General features: G+C 34.9%; 1 protein-coding gene across 1 annotated transcript in view; it reads right to left on the bottom strand.

Annotated features, from left to right (window-relative positions):
- Positions 1-25159, bottom strand: part of FAM135A (family with sequence similarity 135 member A) — a 102378-nt gene that overhangs the window by 11115 nt on the left and 66104 nt on the right. The window contains exons 11-18 of the mRNA XM_081094484.1: positions 18626-18699; positions 17275-17429; positions 14699-17054; positions 12804-12964; positions 10388-10479; positions 9776-9873; positions 7748-7899; positions 5652-5762 (exon numbers count right to left, since the gene is read on the bottom strand). Of these exons, the coding sequence (XP_080950610.1) occupies positions 5652-5762; positions 7748-7899; positions 9776-9873; positions 10388-10479; positions 12804-12964; positions 14699-17054; positions 17275-17429; positions 18626-18699 (3199 nt within the window). The remainder of the gene's footprint in view (positions 1-5651; positions 5763-7747; positions 7900-9775; positions 9874-10387; positions 10480-12803; positions 12965-14698; positions 17055-17274; positions 17430-18625; positions 18700-25159) is intronic.

The raw sequence follows: 25159 nt of genomic DNA, 5'->3' as shown, positions 1-25159 counted from the left end.
TATTGATTGGGTTACCAATGAGATCAAAGAAGAAATTAAAAACATCCTGGAAACTAATGACAATGAAAACACAAATCCAAAACCTAAGGATGAGTATACTTTAAGTAATACTCATTAAAGCAGTCCTGAGAGGGAAGTTTATAGCTCTTCAGGCCTACCTCAAAAAACAAGAAAAAATCGTAGTAAATCATCTAACTCTACATCTCAAAGAATTAGAAAGAGAGCAACAAGAAAAGCCCAGAGTGAACAGAAGGAATGAGATAATAAAGATTAGAGCAGAAATAAATGACATAGAGACCAAAAAAACAATACATAAAATCAATGAAACCAAGAGCTGGTTCTTCGAAAGGATAAACAAGATTGATGAACCTCTAGCCAGGCTCACCAAGAAGCAAAGAGAGAGGACCCAAATAAACAAAATCAGAAATGATAGAGGCGAAATAACAACAGACCCTACAGAAATACAAATGATTGTTAAAAAGTACTTTGGACAACTCTACTCCAACAAACTAGACAATCTGGAGGAAAATAGACATATTCCTAGTAAAATACAACATTCCAAAACTCAATCACGAAGAATCTAAAAATCTCAACAGGCCAATAACTATGGTAGAAACTGAAGCAGTCATCAGAAAGATTCCAGCAAACAAAAGCCCAGGACCAGACGGTTTCACAGGGGAGTTTTACCAAACATTCAAGAACTAAAACCTATCCTCCTCAGACTATTCCAAAAAATTCAAGAGGAAGGAACACTTCCAGGCTCATTCTATGAAGCCAGCATCACCCTAATACCAAAACCAAGTAAAGACAACACAATGAAAGAGAATTACAGGGCAATATCCCTCATGAACATAGATGCCAAAATCCTCAACAAAATCTTAGCAAATCGGATCCAGCAGTACATCAGAAAGATCTTACACTACGACCAAGTAGGATTTATCCCAGGGATGCAAGGATGGTACAATATGCGCAAATCAATAAACGTGATACATCACATAAACAAATTGAAAGAAAAAAACCACATAGTCATATCAATTGATGCAGAAAAAGCATTTGACAAAATCCAACACCCATTTTTGATAAAAACTCTCAGCAAGGTGGGACTAGAAGGATCATACCTCAACATAATAAAAGCCATATATGACAAACCCACAGCCAACATCATACTCGATGGACAAAAACTAACACCATTTCCCCTAAGAACAGGAACAAGACAGGGATGCCCACTCTCACCACTCCTGTTTGACATAGCACTGGAAGTATTAGCCATTGCAATTAGACAAGAAGAAGAAATAAAAGGCATCCAAATTGGAAAAGAAGAAGTAAAACTGTCCTTATTTGCAGATGACATGATATTATACATAAAAAACCCTAAAGACTCCATCAAAAAACTATTAGACTTAATAAATGAATTTGGCAATGTAGCAGGATACAAAATTAACGCCAAGAAATCTATGGCATTTCTATACACCAATAGTGAACTTACAGAAAGAGAGATTAAAAAAGGAATCCCATTTACCATCACACCAAAAAAATTAAAATACCTAGGAATAAACTTAACTAAAGAGGTGAAAGATCTCTACTCAGAAAACTACAGGATGTTGAAAAAAGAGATAGAGGAAGACATAAAGAGATGGAAGAACATCTGATCTCACTCATTTATGGATAATAAAGACCATTATAAACTGATGAGCAAAAATAGATACAGAGGCAGAACAGCGTCGAACAGACCGTCAAACTACAGCGGGAAGGCTGGGAAGGGTTGGGGGGCTGGAAGGGTGGGTAAGAGATCAACGGAAGGACTTGTATGCATGCATATAAGCATAGCCAATGGACATAAGACACTGGGGGGTAGGGGAGCCTGTGGGAATGTCAAGGGGAGAAAAAAAAAGGAGACATATGTAATACTCTTTGTAATACTTTAAGCAATAAATAAATAAATAAATAAATATTTTAGTTTACTTTCCAAGATTACCAAGAAAAAGATTAAAGTAAATCTTCAATACTTTTCCGTACTGTGTAATAACATGATTTATATGAACACTGTAAATGATAACTTTCATCTTAATTATTATAGTCTTCCTGATACTTTTGGTGTCTCATTTTTTCTGAAACTTTAATGTTTTAAAGGAATTCCTATTGATTCATTTTATCTACTTTTTGAAATTGGCTAAAGTCATGGTTGTTTTGCATAATAAGTGACATTTAGCAGTCTGGAGACCATTTTGGTTGTCATACTGTGGATTGGGGGTTGTAAGAGTCTGTGTTTTACTGGTATTTTGTGGGTAGAGGCCAGGGGTGCTAAATATCCTATAATGCACAGGATAACACAAGACAACAAAGAATTATCTAGCCTAGAATGTCAACAGTGCTGAAGTTGAGAAAACCTTGTAATTTTAAAATGGACATATTCTAAGCAATATTAAACTATTCTTATTTATTTTAAATACTATGTTAGAAAAAATTTGCTTCCTAAAATAATGTTAGCTGATGCTGATTCTTTGCCACATTTTCAGAAACAAAATATAAATGTTATTTACAAATCAAGTGATACCTATTATTAAACATCCCCATAATTTACTGGAAAAAAAGATTATCTTGTGCCACAGTAGCACAGCAGGAAACTTCCTTATTTGTCAGAAAACAACCACTGGTAAAGAGAATCTAAGCAGATGTTTTTGGGGAGATCTTAAAAGGATATTATGTTTTGGAAGTTTCAACAAGAATAGATTATTTTCTGGTTATATTTGAGCCCTTATTATGGAATGAAAAACATGTTTTAGAAATCACACAAATTATTTTAGGCATTTAAATGTTTCCTTAATTTTAAAATAATGAATAGTAGAGAAAAAGACTTTCAAAAGGAAGACCCAGAGTGGAGACTTTGCTTAAATAAAAAGAGAAAAGAAGGTGGAAGGCTAGATTTTGCTTCAGACAAGAGAAAGAAATTAGCCATCTTTCTCAAAAGAGGAGGAAATTAGCCGTCAGAAGAAACAGAAGCAATAATTGGACGAGGGCATCTAAGACTTTGTACCTTTCACAGAGTGAAACCATAAAAGAAAAATCACCACTAGGACTTTTTGTTTAAAAACACCTAATAATCGCATTTTGGTTACTTAAAATGGTTATGTAAACATTGTTCTATGCTTTCCTGTTTTACTTATGTTTCTGATGTGAACCCATATATTTCTACATTGTGAACAAAGTAATTATATGTATACTAGAGGCCCAGTGCACAAAATTTGTTCACCCCCGAGGGGTGGGGGGCATGATCCCCTCAGTCCGGCCTGCACCCTCTCGCAGTCTGGGAGCCCTTGGGGGATGTCCGACTGCCGCAGAGGCAGGAGAGGCTCCCGCCACCGCCACTGCGCTTGTCATCCATGAGCCCAGCTTCTGGCTGAGCACCACTCCTCCTGTGGGAGCGCACTGACCACCAGGGGGCAACTCCTGCCTTAAGCGTCTGCCCTCTGGTGGTCAGTGCACATCATAGTGACTGGTCATTCTGCTATTTGGTCGATTTTCATATTAGCCTTTTATTATATAGGATATACAAGTGTAATAATTTCCTAGGAATTGACTATGCATTTCTCACAGTTCTCTAGATGACAAAAAAGGGGGGAGGAGAACATAGCTCAAAACAAACTTGCTCCAACTCCTGTGATAATATTATAATTTAAAAATCAATTAATATTTGTTGATACTTAAAACTGCAATTAGAAATAGCTTCTAAAGAGAAATCATGTAATGAAAATATACATTAACTAGAGGCCCAGTGCATGGATTCATACACCAGTGGGGCCCCTAAGCCTAGCCTGTACCCTCCTGTCATCCAGGACCCCTCGGGGGATGTCACACTGCCGGTTTCTGGCCTAGCCTGTGAGGATTGGGCCAAAACCACTCTGCCTGCCTGCCTGATTGCCCCTAACCTCTTGCCCGCCTGCCTGATCGCCCCTAACTGCCTCTGCCTTGGCCCCCGCTGCCGCAGCTTCATCCCTAAGGACATCCGTAATGACCTCCGGAAGGTTGTTCAGCTGTCTGGTCTAATTAGCATATTATGCTTTTATTATTATAGATCATACAAATCAGTTTAAATGAGGAATGCCATGGAGTACAGAATTTTTGTAGTAAAATTTTATAGTTATGTTTTTATTTTCTTATGTTGCTGTATATTATTATTATTGCTAATTAAATTTTACTTTGTAAAATGCAGTATAAATACACAAACCCTGGGAAACATTTATATTCAGTTTTGCTTTTCATATATTTTCTAACCCATTAGGAGCAGCGGTAAAAACTTCACAGCTACACAAAATGGTTCTAGTGTAAGTTTTTCTCACATGAGAACAATACACTATATTTAAAATTAAGGATTTTATATTTGATTTTATAGGAATATCTTGTAGTTTTACTAATCACGCATATATTTCTGTACACTGTAAAAAATTTATTGTTGATCTGTACCTTTAGAAACAAGATCATAAAACTCAACTTATAAAAAAAAGTTTCTTTCATTGATTTTAATAACAGACAATACATAAAATAACCATTCCCAGATTTCTTTTGTCATATTAAAAACAACATTTAAGGTAGAATCCTGAAAAGGCTAAAAGAGGACTCAAATGACGTAGCTATATTCAATTACTAAATCTGTCCAGTATTCATATTCAATGTTTTAAGAGCAGGATGGAGGACATGGATGATAGGAATAAAGATAAAGGATAGATATATTGGTGACTGATAGTTCCAAGTCTTACCATACAATATCTGACCTTTTGGATCCTGAAAATAATATTGAAAAGATTCAATGGATTTATACCGAATAACGACTGGAAGGAACTATGGTAAATACTAGGTGTGTATATATGAAGGGTGGGAAAGGGTTGTCACAGCAGATCTTATTTAAAGAAAGGAGGAGAGAGACAGAAATATCAATGATGAGAGAGAAAATCATTGATCAGCTGCTTCCTTCCCCCCACCTACGGGAATTGAACCTGCAACCCTGGCATGTACCCTAACTGGGAATTGAACCCTGACCTTTTCAGTGGAAAAAATGTATGGGAACCAGTTCCTAATCACTCTGCAACTGGTTTTTAAGATTGTGGAATATTCAATTCTCCTTTATGTGCTTCTAATATTACAGAAGGTAGTAAATTTATTATTTAATAATAAGCTAATAAGAGATGAAGAACAAGACTCGCCAGTGGTGAGAATGTGGAGGAATAACTATTACTAGTTTAGTTACTGACATTTTCCAGAAATGTCTGACAGCCTTAGAACAGGAAATAGAACACTATGTGTCAGTTCATAACAAGGATTTAAGATTTGGGGAGGGGACAGCTAGAAGGACAGGAGGGCTAGGATATGCAGAGGCCTCCGTCAAAAACTGACTAACTTATAACTGGTATGGATTATAAATGCTAAAAATTTTAGGATAATTTCAATATAGCTGTGCAGCTTTTAAAAAATATGATCATGTGAAAAAATTAAACCACGTTATCAATTGCTTAGTTTTAAGTGTGAGTCTGCTATTTCATTTACTAAGAAGTCACAATTGACTAATACTTTTTAATCAGCAGAAAAACATGTAGATAATTTATTTGCTAAAGGTTTTTTTAAAAAGGATGTTTTAAAAACTGTTACTATATACTTACCCGCTTTATTACTAAGCTTGTATAAGAAAGTTTGGCGAGGGTCTGAATGATCTCGACATGTCAATTGCAAAAGAGAACCTGATTTTTTCCATTTCTGCATAAACCATAGACCTAGAGAGTTATAAATGATATGTGAGTATAACTAGAAATATATAGTAACATATGCTAAGGTTATTAATTTTAATATATTTCATTTCACAAGAGACATCCTCCAAATTAGCATTCTGTTGGCTAATAAACATATTTACAAAATATTTTCATTTTGTGATAACAAATATATACACATCCACATATGGGTTAACTATGGGTTAATGGAGGTTAAAATAGGGCTTGCTATTTCTTTTTTTTTTTTAAATGTATTTTATTGATTTTTTACAGAGAGGAAGGGAGAGGGATAGAGAGTTAGAAACATCAATGAGAGAGAAACGTCGATCAGCTGCCTCCTGCACACTCCCTACTGGGGATGTGTCCTCAACCAAGGTACAGGCCCTTGACCGGAATCGAACCTGGGACTCTTGAGTCCGCAGGCCGATGCTCTATCCACTGAGCCAAACCAGTTAGGGCAGGGCTTGCTATTTCTTAATCAGTAATAAAATAGATAATGGTCTATGAAGAACAAATTTGGGAAAATTGTACCTTTAGATATATTTGACCAAATTATAAAGTAGAGGGAGATAAAACTTCAAACACAGTAGTATATCCCAACACCTAAGTACTGAGTCTTTACATTATAGGTAATTATAGTTAAGTTATGGCAGATTGATTATATAAGACCAACTCTGAGAATGAGGACTTGGTTAATGTTTGTTAGCAATAGTTGAATATAATTTAACTTTCATATTTAACTGTATTAATTTATATTACCAGTTACCCATATTTAAATGCATCTTCTCTTATGTGAAACCCTAATCACTCTGGAATTGGTTTTCAAGATTGTGGACTATTTAATTCTACTTTTGGTGCTTCTAATATATATTACAGAAGGGAAGAGGAGAAATCAAGAAAAAAAAATTTAACTGATTAAATCTGATCACTGAAAACCTATCTGGGGGGAAGTTTAGTGAAGAAAGAAATTCAAAGTATTGCATCTTATTCATATTGGGTTCTATTTTTTTTATTATTTATGGATTTCATTTTTCTCATGTCCTAATTTTCAAATACCAGCATTTGAAATAAGATACAAAATAAAATGTTTGGTTTTTTTGATCAATGAAAGAAGTGAAAGACAAAATGAAAATAATAGTTTTAAGGCTCAATGAAAAAACAAAAACAAAATGAAATCTAATTTATCCTCTCAATAGGAATCAATTGTCTAAATTATAAAAACCATTTTTAAAAAATCTAATGAAAAACAAAGCCAAATAAAAAGCAAATCAAGAATGAGATTAGTGATGTCCTAGCTGGTTTGGCTCAGTGGATAGAGTGTTAGCCTGCAGACTGAAGGGTTCCGGATTCAATTCTGATCAAGGGCACATGCCCTGGTTCCAGGCTCGATCCCCAGTAGAGGGTGGGCAGGAAGCAGCTGATCAATGATTCTCTCTCATCGATGTTTCTATCTCTCTCACCCTCTCCCATCCTCTCTGAAATCAATAAAAAAAATTTTTTTTAAAAAAGAATGAGATTAGTTAGAATATTTTTTCTAATCAACTTTCATTTAAATTTCATTAAAAATTTTAGAATTTATTTCCTCATACTATCACTGTTAAAATCAGAGTTAACATTCTATATAAAATATTTTATAACTTTAGTATATATTAAATGTAGACATTTACTGGTTATCTGCTTAACTTATGGGACAATTATAAAGTAAACATTTATTGAAAAGATTTAGTTTAATTAAAAAAATGCTCTAATTACTTTTACAAATGTCATCTCAATATAATATTCATTTTCTGAAATGACTTATCAGCTTTGAAATAAGATACAAAATAAAATGTTTTGTTCATGGGCATGATAAAACAGAAAACAGTTACATATTTTTTTTTCATAAATTTTCACATATGTGACAAGTTGGCTCTAAAATAAACACATAAAAATATTAAATTTGACTTTTCTCCCCATGCCATATTTTTATACTGAACAATAAAACTTTTTACCTGTATTAACAAGAGCACTGCTATTGTAGAGTGTACCGAGGTGAGGTCCAGAAAGAGATAGAAAAGTATGAAGTTTGTGGAGGTAATATTTAAACCTTGGCCTTGTAAGCACTGAACGGATTATTAAATTGCCCAACGAATGTCCAATAAAGCTTTAAGAGGAAAAAAAAAAAGACATTTCTCCCAGAGTATTAGTTTTAAAAATAAATATCAAGGTGATATCACTACACATAGATGTAAAATATTAAGAGTTAAAAATTTTCTAGTATGTTTTAAAATTATGGTTTGATACTTTGAAATGAGATAACTTACATTTTGAAGGAAAAATATGACTATAGTATAAAGTTCCTATTATGTAATTTAAATGCTTACTCTATGGGAACAAAATATTATATAGAAAATGTTACTTATAGTTTATAATTGCTTAGAAATAAGTGTAACTGCTTACACTTTATAAGTAATAATACATTGACTAGTAACTTTGCCTCCCTAGGCACACATACAATTATTTTCTTAAATAATAATTTAAAACAAACTTTTCTGGTCCACACTCAAAAGTGGGTAGTTCTTTGACTACTCTCAAGGCACACCTAAAACGTGCATTTTCCTACTATAAGTCTAAGATCATAGCAAAATAACTAATATTTATAAAGTACTTCACCTTTATTAAGGAACAGTTTAAATGAAAAGAGCCTTTTTTTGCTTAGCATTATTTTACAATAGATAATATATGAATTCCTGGGGACAATAACAAAAAAGAAATGAAAGTTATCTAAACACTGGTTTATCCATATAACTAGTAAGAAGTTCAGGACGAACTTTCCTCCTGAACTGACTTTCCTAAAGCTGTGGAGTGAGAGTTATGAGTAACTAATAGTCCTTAATCAACTAGATCAGGCTTTTGGATAATGGGTGATTATAACTGACAACCTAATCTGAAGAGGGAATACTTTTGTGGATGAATGAAAACAATTAAAGTATATTATTTTTCTCATAAAATAGTAAATGAATAAAAAATATGAGGACCATGCAGAAAATTTAGTAAGCAAAGGGTATTTAAAAATCTATAAATGAAGAGGATTAGAATGAGAAAATAATTTCTTCTCCCAACATACTTGTATCTCTCCCCATTTTTTAACAGAAATCTGTTTTGTGTTTTTCTTTAAACTTTAAGTAGAAACCTGTTTATCTATTTTCCTAAAATGCACGTTTTAGCTGTGCCTTGAGAGTAGTCAAAGAACTGCCCACTTTTGGATGTGGACCAGAAAATACCTCTATACTTCAGACTGGAAACAAACTACAAAAGCCTATAGTATACAGAGCCAGCTTCTTCCTCTAACTTAATTGGGATATGAAGATAATTAGTTTATTCTTTTTGAGGAATGAAGGTTAGTTTTTACTTTTTATTTAATTCCTAATAGACTAGAAGAAATAAATATTTTTCTCTCTCCTATGTATATCCTCAATATCTGATTAAATAATGAGACATATTGGTTTGATCATCATCTCTTACTTGTAGAAAACTAACTCACAAAGTAGTCATAAAACTTTGAAAGTATTTTTATTGTTTTACTTGTTTATATATATCCATTTTCCTTCAAAATTTTCTTTTTGGTAACATCTTTTTTGAGATATAATTCACATACCATACAATTAATCCACTTAAAGTGTATAATTCATTATTTTTTAGTGTATTTAGAGTTGTGTAGCCAATATTACAGGAAATTTTATAACATTTTCACCAGGAAGAAATGCTGTACCTTTAGCTATCAACTCCCTACCTCCCATCTTCCCCAGCTCTAAACAATCACTAATCAACTTCTGTTTATAGATTTGCAAATTTTGGACAATTCATATAAACAGAATCATATAATATGTGATCTTTTAAGTTTATCTTTTCTCTTCCAATTAATTTGAGTTGTGATCTCCTATATTCAGAATAGGAAGACAAAACTATCACAAATTCTTTTTAGGTTTTCTATAATTCATAGAGATATAAAAATAGTTGTGTAATATTATAGAAGTTACCTTATTTTTGAAACTGTTAGACTATATATCTGAATATATTGTATTATCTCATCCAGAAGGCGATCAGTCATGCTATCAAAATCAGCAAAAGTATCATTCTAAACAAAAGTAAAATAGACACATTACATACTGAATATGTATAATCACATGAAAAACTGAATATAAATATTATTTTTAATTTAGGCACTAAAAATATGGTTAATACCAGTGTTGTTGTTTTTTTAGATAATTTGGTGAATGTAATATTGATTGTATTAAAATGAGCAAAAAATAGTGACTTTCTAGGGAATAAAAAAGGTTCAATATTCTTAATAATACTTCATTTAGTTCTTTAACTGTTTAACCCACTACCAGCATTTAATATATTATTTGTAATTATTTCATTAATGGAATATTTGCATAGAAATGTAAATCTAGAAATTCTGCATATGTGAAACACTTATAAATAGAACTATCAATCATTTTATTTACTGGGGATATGCATTAATGTTAAGTTTTTTAGAAATTAGAAAAATTATTTCTATTACTATAGGCATTTTGTAGTAAGCTAATATTTAGGTAGAAAGTAGTACAAAATTATTTGCTTCCACTGAAAATATTGTGATATTGTACCTGATTTCTCTCAGACATAAGAAAATCAATTCTTCCCCCAGGAAGTCCAAGTTCAATATAAGTTTTTACTAATCGCAGATCTGCACTGTTACCTAGAAAATAAAAAATTCCATCTAAAGAAGATAAAGTAAAAGGCATGACTGACTGTGCCAGTTGTAAACAGATAGTGCACTATAAAACAGAGCCCTCAATTTTTATTTCAAAGCTGACTTCAATTAACCAGACAATGTCTTTCAACAGTTTTGGTTATACTGATGCTTTCACTTTCTTACCTGACTGTGTCTTTAACTGTCAGCATTCACTTGGGGTGACTGACTACTAGTTATAGTAGCTGTGAATGACTGACTGAAGTACTCCGTACCATCACTACTCTAGATGATCACTTAACAAACCTTGAATTTATTTTAGATGTAGATTTAATACGTGACTTTCCTTTGATGGTACTGGCATAGATGGAGGAAAGTAAAAATCCATATAAATAATCTAGGATGGTTTATTTTAATTACTAACTTAAAAGAGAGTCTAGAAATAGAAAATATTAATACATAAATATAAAAATCATGATTATCTTTAAAAATTAGTTTAGTGGCTTACTTTGGTTTACTTAGGAATGAACATGTCATTATCAATTGTTGAATTTTTACCCTTCCTATATATATATATCTTTTAGGTATTTCATGCACTGACAGAGGTAACTTTTATTTTGAACTTTAAAAGGAACACCTCCAGTGTTTCACTACTAAGTATATGTTTCCCACTGGCTGGAAATATGTTTAATCACATTTATAAAAGCTAGTGCTATTTAAGGCTTCAAGTTTTGTGCTTAGTTGTAATAACTGGGAATGAATACTGAATTTTATCAATAGTTTCTTACTTAATTTTCTGATTTGGTATATTAATAAATTTCTTTATATTTACTTGTTTCTGCATTCTGGGAATTAAATCCTATTTGCTAGAAGTTTTTTTGACATTTAAAAAATTAATTGCCCTAGCTTGTTTGGCTCAGTGGATAGAGTGTTGACCTGCAGACTGAAGGGTACTGGGTTCAATTCTAGTTAAGGGCACATGCCCGGGTTGCAGGCTTGATCCCCAGTAGGGGGCGTGCAGGAGGCAGCTGATCAATGATTCTCTCTCATCATTGATGTTTCTATCTCCCTCTCCCTTTGAAATCAATAACAATATATTTTAAAGAAAATAAAAAAATATTTTTTTCTGCAATATTGCTATAGTTTTATTAAGTACATTAATGTCATATTGATCCACTGTTTTTTCGGGTATGGGTGTGATACCTTTTTTAGATTTGGTAACAAGGTTAGGTTAATGTTAAAAAACAAAATAAACTATGTTCCATATTTTTTTCTATTATTCTGCAACAATTTATATAACATAGGGATAATGTTTTCTCGAATACCAGAGGTTCTACTGGAATTAGCCTTGGGAGCTAATTCTTGAAAATTTTATTACTGGGGAGAAAGAGGTTAGTACTGGAGGTATTTTATTTCCGGAGAATGAGTTCTTTTTTTAAAGAATTTACTATCTCAATCCTCTTTAGTATTTTTAAAATCCATAAAAACTTTTGTCAATTTGTTCTTATGGAATAAAATTATAGCAATACCCTATTAGTCTAGAGATATTTTGCATCTTTTAATATAATTTCTAATAAAGAAAAAAAGTCTGTTGAGTGATCAAAATAGCCATCATAAAACCATGGCACTAAAGCTAGGTATTTAGAATTTAAATTAATCCCTAATTAATTAGTAAATCTTTAACTTTTTAAACAATATATTCTTATTGATTTCAGAGAGGAAGACGGAGAGAAAGACAGAAACATCAATGATTAGAGAGAACCATCGATTGACTGCCTCCTGATATTCCACACTGGGGATCAAGCCTGCAACGCAGGCATAAACCCGGACCAAGAATTGAAACATGACCCTCCTGGTTCATAGGTCAACGCTCAACCACAGAGCAATGCAGCTGGGCTGAATCTTTAATTTTAAGGTGTTGACTTTTCTAGTTCTGAGGTACTCATGAGGTTTAAAGTATCAAGCTAAAAGGGAACTAGGAAGACTATCAGAGAGAGACAAAAATGATTGCTATGAGGTAACAACTGAAAAAAAAAACACAACAACATCAAACACAAACAGTAAGAGAGAAGAGAAAAATCCAGTTAAAATAAATAAAATGTTGGCACATGGATGTTAGTTCCATGTAAAATTTACTTAAAAGGAAATTTAATATTATATTTAGCACAATTAAGCATATGCTTATTTTTGAATATATTTAAAATTTAATTAACTTAAGCAATTTAAAAATTCTTTTTGCAGTTCAAAGAGTAAATAGAATGGAATGAGATCTATTAGGAAAATAAAACATAATTGAGTTGCTATGGGTTATATCAGTAGACACTTCATACCATCTAAACCATGCACGCAGACAATGAGATGTACTCCATCTTCAGAACCATCCTCTTCTTCCATGCTAAAATAAGGGACTGAGGATGCCAGCAGAGGAGCATCACTGTACATAAACCCAGGGAGTTTAAGTTGCTTCAATTCTTCTTTTGCCTGAAGGAAGCTGAAGCAAATATATTCAGGTTTAGAACCAAAAAGACAATCTGTTGAATTTATGGAATTGCAGAGAAGAGGAAGCCCAGAAATTATTTGATTTTAAAATAATAAAAACATGTGGGATCACCAATCAGAGAATAATTTTCTTTACTATTTTTAGTATATATTCTGTTCAAATACAACTACTATTTTAAATCTTAAATTCTTTAAGATATTCTTTTAAACTTGAAATTAACAAAGAAAATAAGAGGGGTGGAGTTAATGCTTTCTACAAAATTTTATATTTTATGCACAGAAAAGCTGGAAGAAGTATTAGAAAGATGACAATCAGATGCTTATCCTGTAATCAAATCTTGTCCTCTGTACTCCTTTTTTTACTTTTAATTTTTGTTAATCCTCACCTGGGGATATTTTCCCATTGATTTTTAGAGAGAATGGAAGGGAGGGGGAGAGAAAGAGAGAGAAAGAAACATGGATTGGTTGCCTCTAGCACGCACCCCGACTGCACCCTGACCGGGGCCAGGGATTGAGCCTGGGATCGAGCCTGCAACCTGAGGTATGTGCCCTTGGCCAGAATCAAACCCACAAGCCTTCTGTCCTGGGCCAAAGAGCTATCCACTGAGCCAAACCGGCTAGGGTTTCTTTAATCTTACATTAATGGAAGGGAAGGAGCTGTTGTATAAAGTGTAATGGTAAGATTGGTAGTTATAGTATTTGGTAAATTAAGTTATTATATTTTTCTCTAAACATATCAATCGGAAGGAGCAGAACCAAGAGGGGGATGTGACTAAATATTGGCGACATATATTCATTTGGAATGAGTGACTATTCAACTTGGATGCTGCAAACATCAAAAATTATTTTAACATTATATCATTTAGATTGATAAAAATAAAATTCAAAGAAGCTGAACAGAGTAGGATACACTAGGTGAAGACCTATAGACCATGTTTTTCATTAATGTCTCAGGAACAGTTGAGGTACCCAGATGGTGATATAACCTTCAGTTTTCTAGCATACTATAATTCTCTAATAGGCTGTTATCACCTATCTGGTTTCATTAGCTTTAAGAACTCTGGATTTTAATTATGTGTATAATCATAATAATTTGGGGATTTAAAAAATCTACCATAGGTATGCCCAGACCTTTCACTTGAGGGATTATATCTTCATCTGGAGAAAGGCAGAATATTTTGAAAGCCAGTGCCAGGCTAGTAAACCTATATCATCCTCAAATTTTTCTGGATTTTTTTTTCATTGGTCCATGAAATCTCAATTTTGGAAACCCTTACTTAGCTGAGGCAATCTGGGTCTGATAGGTTTAGGAAGTTTCTACTAACCTCTTATTCATTAACTAATATTACCCTTATTTGCTAGATGCACATATAAAACCTAACTTTTGTCTGGGAGTTAATGGGGCACAATAAGGTAGTAATGAAAAAAGAGTTTTAACTGCAATTATTCCATACTTCTAACAAAAAACCAGCAATGAAAATCAGGAATGTCTAGCCTATAGAACAGGACAATCACATGGAGAATTACAGGTCTGTCAAGTTGTATGAGTTCATTACTCCATTTCAGATAGCTAATCAAAGAAACACTTTTGTATTATAGAAACCAGAGAATATGAAATATATATTACCAGAGAAATACATATATTTATAATATTAATATAACATATAAAAATATATGTTTCTCTTGCTCTATTTATTAGGACATGTTATTGTGCTCCATTACTTACGCTTGTATTTGAGGTTTTGGTGAATTTTCATACCAGGAAACTGATGAAGTGAAGTTGAAAGAAGTGCTGCTTGGCTGTTTTGTAATGGCATCAAATTTACTTTTAGAAGAATACTTAACACGACAAGGAGACTCTCGCGGTGCAGATGGGAAGGACAAACAACCAGAAGTACAGACAGCAGGCATATTTATACCATCCCTCAGAAATTCGCTGTTTAAGTTTTCAGATTTTATAAGTCTTTCTTCTTCTAGTGCATCGCTCTTTGTATAATGAGCATTTACAGTTCCATCCAAAGCTGAATAATCTGTTTCTTCATAATACCCATTTTGAACCATCTGTTGATCCTGCTCTTCCTCCTCCTCCTTTTCACCCTGTTCCCGCTGGAGATTACTAATTCCTTTTTCAGGAGTTTCCTTCTGAGGGCTAACTGAATTGTTGTAGCTAATAGCACATGTGTCAGAAATATCTGTACTGCTTTGACAGCCAAAATAATTTTCCACTAGCCCTTGTTTTACCATATCAGGACTAGCTGAAAACAAGTCACTTGTACCCAGGTGAGTTTCACTTATAACTGCAGGGGCTTCTGAATTTATTTGTTTGAGATCTAATACATCACTATTTTTTCTTTTCACAGTTCTATCTTCACTAACTTCTGTATGAGTAGAAATGGAACCTGAAACAACACAAGGGGAGCCTAAACAAACCGCTTTTGAATTTAATGTAACTGCTGTTCCTGCAGGGTTACTAGATTTATCAGGATTCTGGGAGTCTTTACACATAGTGTCCAAATTATGTTTGGGGTTGCAACTACTTTTCACATCACTGGAAGTATCTTCATCTGAAAAAACAATTTGTAAAGGATCTGTAGTGCTTGGATTTAAGAAATTTATTGCTATAGTGTCATTGTCCAAATGCCCTGAAAATATGACACTCTGCTGTTGTAAAACAATACTTGAGTTTTTACTAGCATCACATTTTGGCAAATCAATTGTTCCCAGGTTTAAAACAGTTTTGCTATCACTTAAATGGCATTCGGGCACAACAGATTTCTTAGAATTTTCATCAGGTGACAGTTCATCATCAGAAGGTAGAGAGTTTATGGATGTCAAAGATGACTGTATTTCACTTAAAGCACTTGTACTCTCAGTACAATGACTTCCTAATGAAAATTTTATATTATAATCAGGTTTCATCAAAAGCGGAGGAAATAATCTTTCATTATTGTAAGGACCTTGCCCTTGCACAAGTTCAAACACTACATCAGGGTTAGGATGTGTTGCAAAAGAACTTGGTTCACTTTCAACACCTGAATCTGAAAATCTAGATGAGGCATATGTGGCATTAATATCTGGTAACTTAATTGTATCTCCACTTACTACAACATGATATTCTTTTGTAGAAGAAGCAGGTTGATTACTTCTTAACTTAGCTAATGATTCTCCAACTGTAGAGCACTTAACTTCCTGCAAAGATTCCTTTTCAAGTGTTACGTCTATAGAATGAGATTTACCGTTAGATTCTAAAGACTCAAAGTTGGGTAGCTGTAAACTATCCACAAGTATTTCATCTTGGTGAAGCTCTGTCCAGGGACCTATTTTAACAGTTTTTTTCTCAGCACTGAAAGGATCTTTATTATTGGGATTTACTTCAATTGTTCTAACTCCTGAAGATGGAATTGCTTGATGATCATGGCAATCGTCTGATAAACTTCTGGTTGCCACATTGAGTTCCACTTGTGTGATTTCACTATCGTCCTGGGAGATATCAAGTTTACCTGAAATGGACAAATTTGCACAAAGATTTAGGCTGCCAGAGTTCAAAGGATCAAACAGGTCTGGCTGCATATTTTCAGTATCTGAAGCCTTTTGTTCAGTTCTATTGGTTGGCAAATAGCTAGCTTCCTTTTGACTTGTCTGTCTGATGTAGGTCTTTAGGTCAAAATTATATCCACATACTGTGGGATCCAGACCTTCCTTCTGACTATGTGAAGGATTGCCTTCAAAGCATGTAAAGAGATCACTTGATGCTGTACTTTTCAAACATTTGTAGCCTACCAAAACCACAGAATCCTTAGAGTTCTGTTTTATTAATTTTTTGGTATTTTCAGGTTTCATTGTTTTCATGAGTTTAGTGACCTTAACCTTGGATTTATTTGATTCTTCATTTTTTCCTTTTAGAGATTTTGGTAGCTGCTTTTCACCTTCCGTATAGCAAAAACTGGAGGCACCAGCAGGTCTGATTTTCACCTCTGGGCTAGAAAGTCCAGCTATAGATCTTTCTTCAGTCTCATATTTATCCATTCTAGTGGACTCTGATCTCTGAAGATTCTGAATTCCCATCCAGGGTGCATCTAAGTCTTTTATCCAAAGAAAAAAAGATTCAGATTTAAAACAAGGTCTGAGAACTCATATGGTTAAGACTACTTTTTCTGACTATAACTTTCTAATATCCTCAAAAATAAGTAAAACTGGAAGGGAAAAGAAAAGGACCCACGTTAGGGAATGGTTTTATGTATATTAGGAAGAATATACTGAAAATGGACACAACAGCTTATATTTTAGTTAGATTATACTTACCTTCAATAACTGAATCTAAATACCTATCTTCAAAGATTATAGGTAATGAATTGAGATCTCCATCTAATTCACTACATTCAATAGGTAGGGGTGGAAGAGAACTGCAGAAGGAAGTATTTTTGATAGCGGTGCACATCTGTAGATGACTCTGAGCACTGAAAAATATTTCTTAAGTCAGACTGTAATTTTAAAAAATTACACCTAATTCCACTTTACAGACTCTATACCCATTCCCCTTCCCCTCACCACTCCTATGCTCCTTCCTCAAGATGTAACCTCCTTTATGAAAGAACTCTTTGTTCAGAGAAAAACTGGTAAGATGAAAATTAGTTTGTTGACAATAAATTATTAGCTTATAACATTATAGTTTATTAAAAACTTATTTAATTTCCATTACATTCTTTTATACTTTTTAATGTTATTTCAGTGACTTATCTATGCTTGATGTATGAATTCCCTAATTTGCTGAGAATAGAATAAAAAAGAAAACTCAAATGCCTACTAATGATTTGATGGCAGTGTTGAAAAAAAAATGTATTCCATTTCTATTGCTATACTTAACTCATATTGATTAATAAACCCAATCACTCAGCCTCAACAATTAACAGTGTCCTTCTTGTTTTATCTATACCCCTACTCACTACCTTTCCCCACACTCTATTACTATTTATAGTTATTTTTTAGGTAAACTAACATCTATTGAAATATACCAATCTTGGCTATCTGACAAATGCATACATAATACAGACTATTTTCATCTACCCAGAGAGTATCCTCATGTTTTCCCAGTCATACTCCCAGCCCAAGTCAACAACAAGACACCTACTGTTCTGACTTTTTCACCTTAGTTTTGCATGTTCCAGAACAGAATCATATTATATCTACTCTTTTATGTCCAACTTCTTTCAGTGAAATTTCCTCAAAATATTCTTTAAAGCCAAAGAAAGGCAACTGAAATATACTCAGTAGCAGATATAACAGAACACAGTGACAGTCAGACTACTCATGAAAACCTGCAATATGTAATAATGAATGTAAGAAATTCTGACCTGTGAAAATAAAGATGCAACAGGATGGCCAAATACAAGGCTGGAGCCAGAGCTGTATGGGACTACCAAGGTTATAGTAGATCTGATGGGGGGGGCGGGTATAAAGTGTAACAAACTTCTTTATATGGGTATTTCATAAAGTAATTCATAAGATTAAACCCCATTTGATTAAACAGGGTCTATCTGAACACCAAATTCTTCTCTTTCTTCATTTTAAATATTGTATATTCTGTCACTAAATTCTAAAATAGTTATCTAATGTAAAAGGAAATAAATCATTTAATGTTGGATTTACTACTCACTGAAGTTCCTGGTATGCAATGACAGCTTCTCTTGGATGTTCGAAACAAAAGAATGCCTCAGAAAATCTGCGTACCTGAAAAATTCCAAAAGGGAATATGAATAACATTGCACATTTAAAAAATCAATCAGGCATGGGATGGTCGGGAAAGAAACCCCTTCATTAGGCCTCCCATAACCACCCCTGTGAGAATCAATCCCCTCCTCAGTGTTGCCAAAACACTGTATTTTGGTACTGTGTGAAATAAAAGAAACAGCAGAATGTAGAATGAGAAATTTAGGTTTACATTACAGATTTATTTGTTTTATTCACTACTACATCTGTTTGTCTGTTTGTCTTATAAGCTATTTTAATTGTCATTATAGTCCCACAGGTAGAGCCCAGCACATGGAAAAAATGATAGAATCACATAGAATTTCCATTATGCCACATGTCAGGCATCCAAGTATGTGCCAGCTGAACTGACTCACTGATGTACTGGCAGTGTGACTTTGGGCATTTCACCTTTGAGCCATGGAAGATTCATTTTCAAATTCTGCTTAATACTTGTTTTCTGTAGATTATTTTGAAAAAATATATAAGATAAAAACAAACTATTTGATAGAGGTTTTTAATCAGGAAAGTGTATGTAAATATAAGCTATTATGATTGCCATTATAAGCATTCACTTTTTTCCTTAAAATAATTGCATATGTGAAGCCCTAGCTGGTTTGGCTCAGTGGACAGAGTGTCGGCGTGTGGATTGAAGGGTCCAGGTTCGATTCTGGTCAAGGGCACATGCCCGGGTTGCAGGCTCAATCCCCAGTAGGGGGTGTGCAGGAGGCAGCAGATCAATGATTCTTTCTCATCATTGATGTTTCTCTCTCTCTCCCCCTCCCTTTCTCTCTGAAATCAATACAAATATATTAAAACATAATTGCATATGTGAATTATCTTCTTTCTAATGTGTAATGTTCCTTAGAGTAGGAACTGTATTTTGATGATTGTTGTTACTCCTCCAAAATATATATCTTGGTACGTTACAGAAGCAAGTACTTGAGTACGTACTGGTTGAATCTTCCATTATATTTGTATTTTGATCCTTTCATTTTAATTATGCAAGAAAAGGCTCTATCAGCTATTGGAGCAATATAAAGCAACAGTAAAGAGATGGAAAAATGTTTTGCTTGGCAGGTACATGAAGGAGAAATGATTTTATATCTTGAAATTATATTACATCTAAATTTCTTTTCTAAAGGGAAACATAATTTAGGGTTTTTTGGTGTTAAATATACAATGAATTGGTGATATATTTTACTTGTTATCTTGATGTGGCCAGTTGAATTTCTGACTTATTAAACTTGTTTCCCTAAGCTAATGAGATTGCGTCTTCAGAGGAAGAAGACAGTGAGAGAGGTGGAGAGAGGAAGGTATGAGGAATCTATGAGGACGCAACTTGTGTCTTTACTTTCAAATGTCGTCCAGCTGCCTCTATCCTCTCTAATACTAAAGATGAGGAGAAATATCTCTCTGCTTGTATATCTATTAGAGATGTTTCACCTGAGGGCTATAAAATATGAAGAAATGCAGCCTGAAGTCATCTGGATTCCTGCAGTTGCAGCTGGACGTGCAAAACTGGCTAGTTGCTTTTCCTTCTCTACCTTCTCTGATTCCTACAATAACTGTCATTTCTTGACAGCATTCTACCTACCAGGCTCTGGGCTAAATAAGCACATTATTGTCTTCCATCCTCCCTCCTTCCCTCCCCAAAAGATATTTTTTCCATTAATTTTTAGAGTAGAAGGGAAGGAAGGAGGTAGACACACACACACACACACACACACACACACACACACACACACACACACACACTGGGTGCTGGGGATGGAAGCTGCAACTGGAATTGAATCCATGACCCTTCGGTGTGTGGGTTGGCACTCTTAACCATTTAGCAACCCAGCCATGGCTCCATTCTTTCATTTAAACTATATAGAAACCCTATGAGTGAGGAAATTGACACAAAGAGATTAAGTACCTGGCTGAGATAACGTACCCAGCAAGTGATAAACATGGGATTCAAGTAAAAATTTGAGAAGTTCTAAATCTTGTGTTCCAAATCACTTACTTCATCTCTTCTATATAAGACTCCATTACCAGGAAGTCTTTTTCTCTCCTCTATGCAACCATACAAAATTTTCTTTCTAAATTTTCTCCTCTCAATGCTCTATCTGGTTTGGCTCAGTGGATAGAGCATTGGCCTGCAGACTGAAGGGTCCCAGGTTCGATTTTGGTCAAGGGCATGTACCTTGGTTTCGGGCACATCCCCAGTAGGGGGTGTGCAGGAGGCAGCTGATCGATGTTTCTCTCTCATTGATGTTTCTGGCTCTCTATCTCTCTCCCTTTTTCTCTGTAAAAAATCAATAAAATATATTTAAAAAAATAAAATAAATTTTCTCCTGTCAATATTTTCATGCTGTGGCAATGTGTAATGAATAAGCCTATTAACTGTATTGTGTAGGCATAACTAAAGTATGACTGTCACCTGATGGGGCAAAAGATATACATAGAAACAATGTTAAAATTATAAATTCAAACTTAGGATATCAGTAATATGTTTTACTAAGGGCCCAGTGCATGAATTTGTGCACTGTGAAAGGAACTGTGGGCCGTGAGGCTGTGGTAGGCATAGGGGCAGGTCTCAGCCCATCCTCCGACCCGCCCCCCAGCCCCTCAAGCCTCCACCCCAGTCTCCTGTCTGCCAGCAGCCCTGCTCCTGCTGCTGCCACTCCCACGCGCCGACCCCGCTCGCACCTGCTGACAGCACAGAGTGATTGGGGCCGGTGCCAGCAGCGGGTGCGAGTGGGACCAGTGCTGTCAGCAGTGTGAGCAGCAGCTGCTGCCCCAATCGCCCCTCAGGAGCAGGGGGAGGTGGAGAAGCGCTCAGGGGCGATCAGGGCCGGCAGCTGCAACTCGCACCCACTGAGTGCACCGAGTGATTGGGACCGGCACTGGGTGTTGGCAGTGGGTGCAAGTGGCAGCTCTGGTGCTGTCAGCAGGTGTGAACAGTGGCTCTGGTACCGGCAGCAGTTGTGAGCACTGAGTGGAACCGCAGTGCACGGGAGCAAAGAATTTTCAGTAACCACCAGAGGCTTGCCCCGATTACAGTGACTGGTGCCCCGCCTTGGTCTGGCACCCCTGCTCACCTGCTCCACCATCCCGCTGCCTGCCATGTTCCATGCTCTGCTGCCTGCTGCCGACGCCCGCCATGTTCCGCACGCGCCCCCTGGTGGTCAGCGCATGTCATGGCGACTGGCTGTTTTGCAGTTCGGTCTATTTGCATAGTAGGGTTTTATATATATAGATAGGAAAGGAGCAAAGAGCAGGCCAGACATTATAGGCATGTCATTTGGGCAGCTTCGGTGAAAGCTGCAATTTCACACTCCCGAGGGAACCACCAGCCCATTCTGTGCAGATCACTGGGTGAAGGAGTCTAACAAAGGAGAGATAGATGCATGCCCAATGAAGTTGGGGTGACAAAGGGAAGGTACTTGCCTGTCAGTCAAACCTGGGGACAAAGATCATTGACCAGAGTGGTGGAGCCAATGTAAGCCCATGAAAATTTGGGAATACTTAATCCTAGACAAAGGTATTGTCTCTCTTGGTTCTCCTGCATTCACCATGGTTCCGCCATTGCAGACTCCACATGTAATGGACTAAAGAACTATAAATGGGAACTAAGTTAGACTGATTCTGGATTGGAATATGCCCTAACGTGGAGCATTTAAAATCTCTGGACAATGGCTTTGATTCTAGCCACTTTGAAGTCACAACTATACTCCTTCCTTGGAGGGATAAAGGAAATGGGACCTTAGTTCTGTGAGATATGCCAGTTATTTTAATAGGAATTGAGTTGAATCTATTTATTTCCTTAAGTAGTATGGACATTTTAATTATGTTAATTCTTCCTATCACTGAACACGGTACATGCTTCCACTTATTTGCATCTTCCTAAATTTCTTTCTTTAGTATCCTATAATTTTCCAAGTACAATTTATTCATTGGTACATTACTTTTTTTTTTTTTTTGCAATTGTAAATGGGATTGTTTTCTTAGTTTTTCTTTCTGATAGTTCATTATTGGTCTACAAAAAGGACCATCAATTACTGAGTATTAATTTTGTATCCTGCTACTTTACTGAATTCATTTATCAGTTCTAGTAGTTTTTTTGTGAAGTGTTTAGGGCTTTCTATATACATCATGTCAATCGCAAGTAATGACAGCTTTACTTCCACCTTTCCAATTTGGATGCCTTTTATTTCTTCTTCTTGTCTGATTGCTTGTCTGGATAAAACTTCTAGTATTATGTTGAAGAAGAGTGGTTAAAGTGGTCATCCCTGTCTTATTTTTGATCTTAAGGGATACGCTCTTGGATTTTGTCCATTGTCTGTGATGCTGGCTGTGGGTTTGTCAGATAAGGCTTTTATTATGTTGATGTACGTTCCATCTATTACCACTTAGCTGAGAGTTTTTATCATAAATGGGTCCTGGATTTTATCAAATGCCTTTTCTGCATCTATTGATATGATCATGTGATTTTTATCCTTCATTTTGTTTATATGATATATCAAGTTTACTGATTTGCAAATATTGTACTAACCTTGCATCCCTAGAATAAATCCCACTTGATCACAGTGTATGATCTTTTTAATCTGGTTTGTGAATACTTTGTTGAGGATTTTAGCAGCAAGATAATTTTTCAAGTGGGAATTAAATATCAACTTACATATGTTCCGATACTGATTAAAGACACCAAAATTTATTCCCTTTCATTTATTTCACCAGTTAATTTGTTAAACAGAAGAAGCAGATATTAGATTTTGTCTGGTTTTCAAAATGTTCCCAATTACAATTCAAGAAGCTTGCACTGGAGTTAATAAAATTTAGATCTCTTGAATGCAAAGTTTTTGTGCTAAGCCTCTAAGGATTATGAATGTTTAAATATCAAATATATACTGGTATCAGACATGAGAATCTACTGTAACATAAATACATTAAGTAAATTTAGATTTAAAAGAACATTTTCTCCCCCTTGCCATGTGGATTTTCCCCAAACATTTAATAAATTAATGATTTCAAGAAAACTGGAGTCATGTGAGGACACAGTGAGAAGACGAAAATCTACGAACCAGGAAGTGGGCTCTTGTCAGACATGAAATTTGCCAGTACTGGGAACTTCCCAGACTCCAGAATGGTGAGAAGTAAATATTTGTTGTTAAAGCCACTCAGTCTATGGTATTTTTGTTATAGCAGCCTGAGCACACTAAGACAGATGGATGTGGCTGATACCTTCCTTCTCCCCTTTTCTCTATTGAAAGCAGAACTGATGTCTAGAGTCCTGGCAACTATTTTTAATTTTAAATTGATTTCAGAAAGGGAGGAAAAGAGAGAGAAACATCGATTGTTGCTTCCTGTATGCACCCTGACCAGAGATCGAACCTGCAACCTTGGTTATATGCCCTGACTGGGAATTGAACCCATGGCCTTTTGGTGTATGACAGGATGCTCCAACTGAGCCACACCAGCCAGGGCCAGGCAAGTATTTTTTAACTTTGAATTATGCACAAAGAGTATTTCAGGGCATTGACCTAGACTTTAATGACAATACTCCTTATCTCCAAAATTTTTGTGTGAAAAAAAAAAAATCCTTATTTGAGTCACTGTTGGTTAAGTGTTCTATAATGTGCAGCCCAAATAGTAGACAACTACTAGAGATAGTATAAAACTATATAAAGCAATAATTTAAAAATACAAATCATGAATTAAACTGGTTTCCTGCCAACATAATTTCAATAGATTTTTTTCAACAGGTATTTGCAAGAGTTGATGCCCTATAAGAAAAAATACAAAGTGCCACTAGATTTCACTTGAAGACTTAACTATGAAGACCCTACTTATATGATATAGGTGATGATAATTTTCATTGAGTTATCTGAGGAAAAATACTAAAAGGATTCAGAGTTAAAATACAATCTCAAGAAATACTGTATTCTTGCCATTGTTAGATGGAGAATGAAACAAAATTTGAGTGTTTTTTTTTGAACTGGTTTCAAGTTGTAAAAGCTCTTCATACCAAAATTATATTAAACATTTGCCTGGATTTTTAAAAAATATTTTTTTTATTGATTTCAGAGAGAAAGGGAAAGGAGAGAGAGAGAAAGAAACATCAATGATGAGAGAGAATCATTTGATTGGCTGTCTCCTGTACACCCCCTATTGGGGATTGAGCCCAAAACCTGGGCATGTATCCTTGACTGGAATTGAAGCTGGGACCCTTCAGTCTGCAGGCCTATGCTCTATTTGCTGAGCCAAAACAGCTAGGGCTGGAATTTTTCATTTTTATAGTTTTATTGGGTATTTTTCTTTACCATGTTAACTTGACCAGAATTAATTTTTAATTGTAGTGTGATGGTGAGAGAGAGAGAGATCAAACTTTGTTATTCCAACACAGTGGTTATTTATCCTCTCTTCATTTATTTGAGCTGGCACCATTCATCAC

This window comes from Myotis nattereri (genome assembly GCF_964212035.1).
Source record: "Myotis nattereri genome assembly, chromosome: 6".
NCBI classification, from domain to species: domain Eukaryota; kingdom Metazoa; phylum Chordata; class Mammalia; order Chiroptera; family Vespertilionidae; genus Myotis; species Myotis nattereri.
This window is presented reverse-complemented; position numbering and strand designations above follow the sequence as displayed.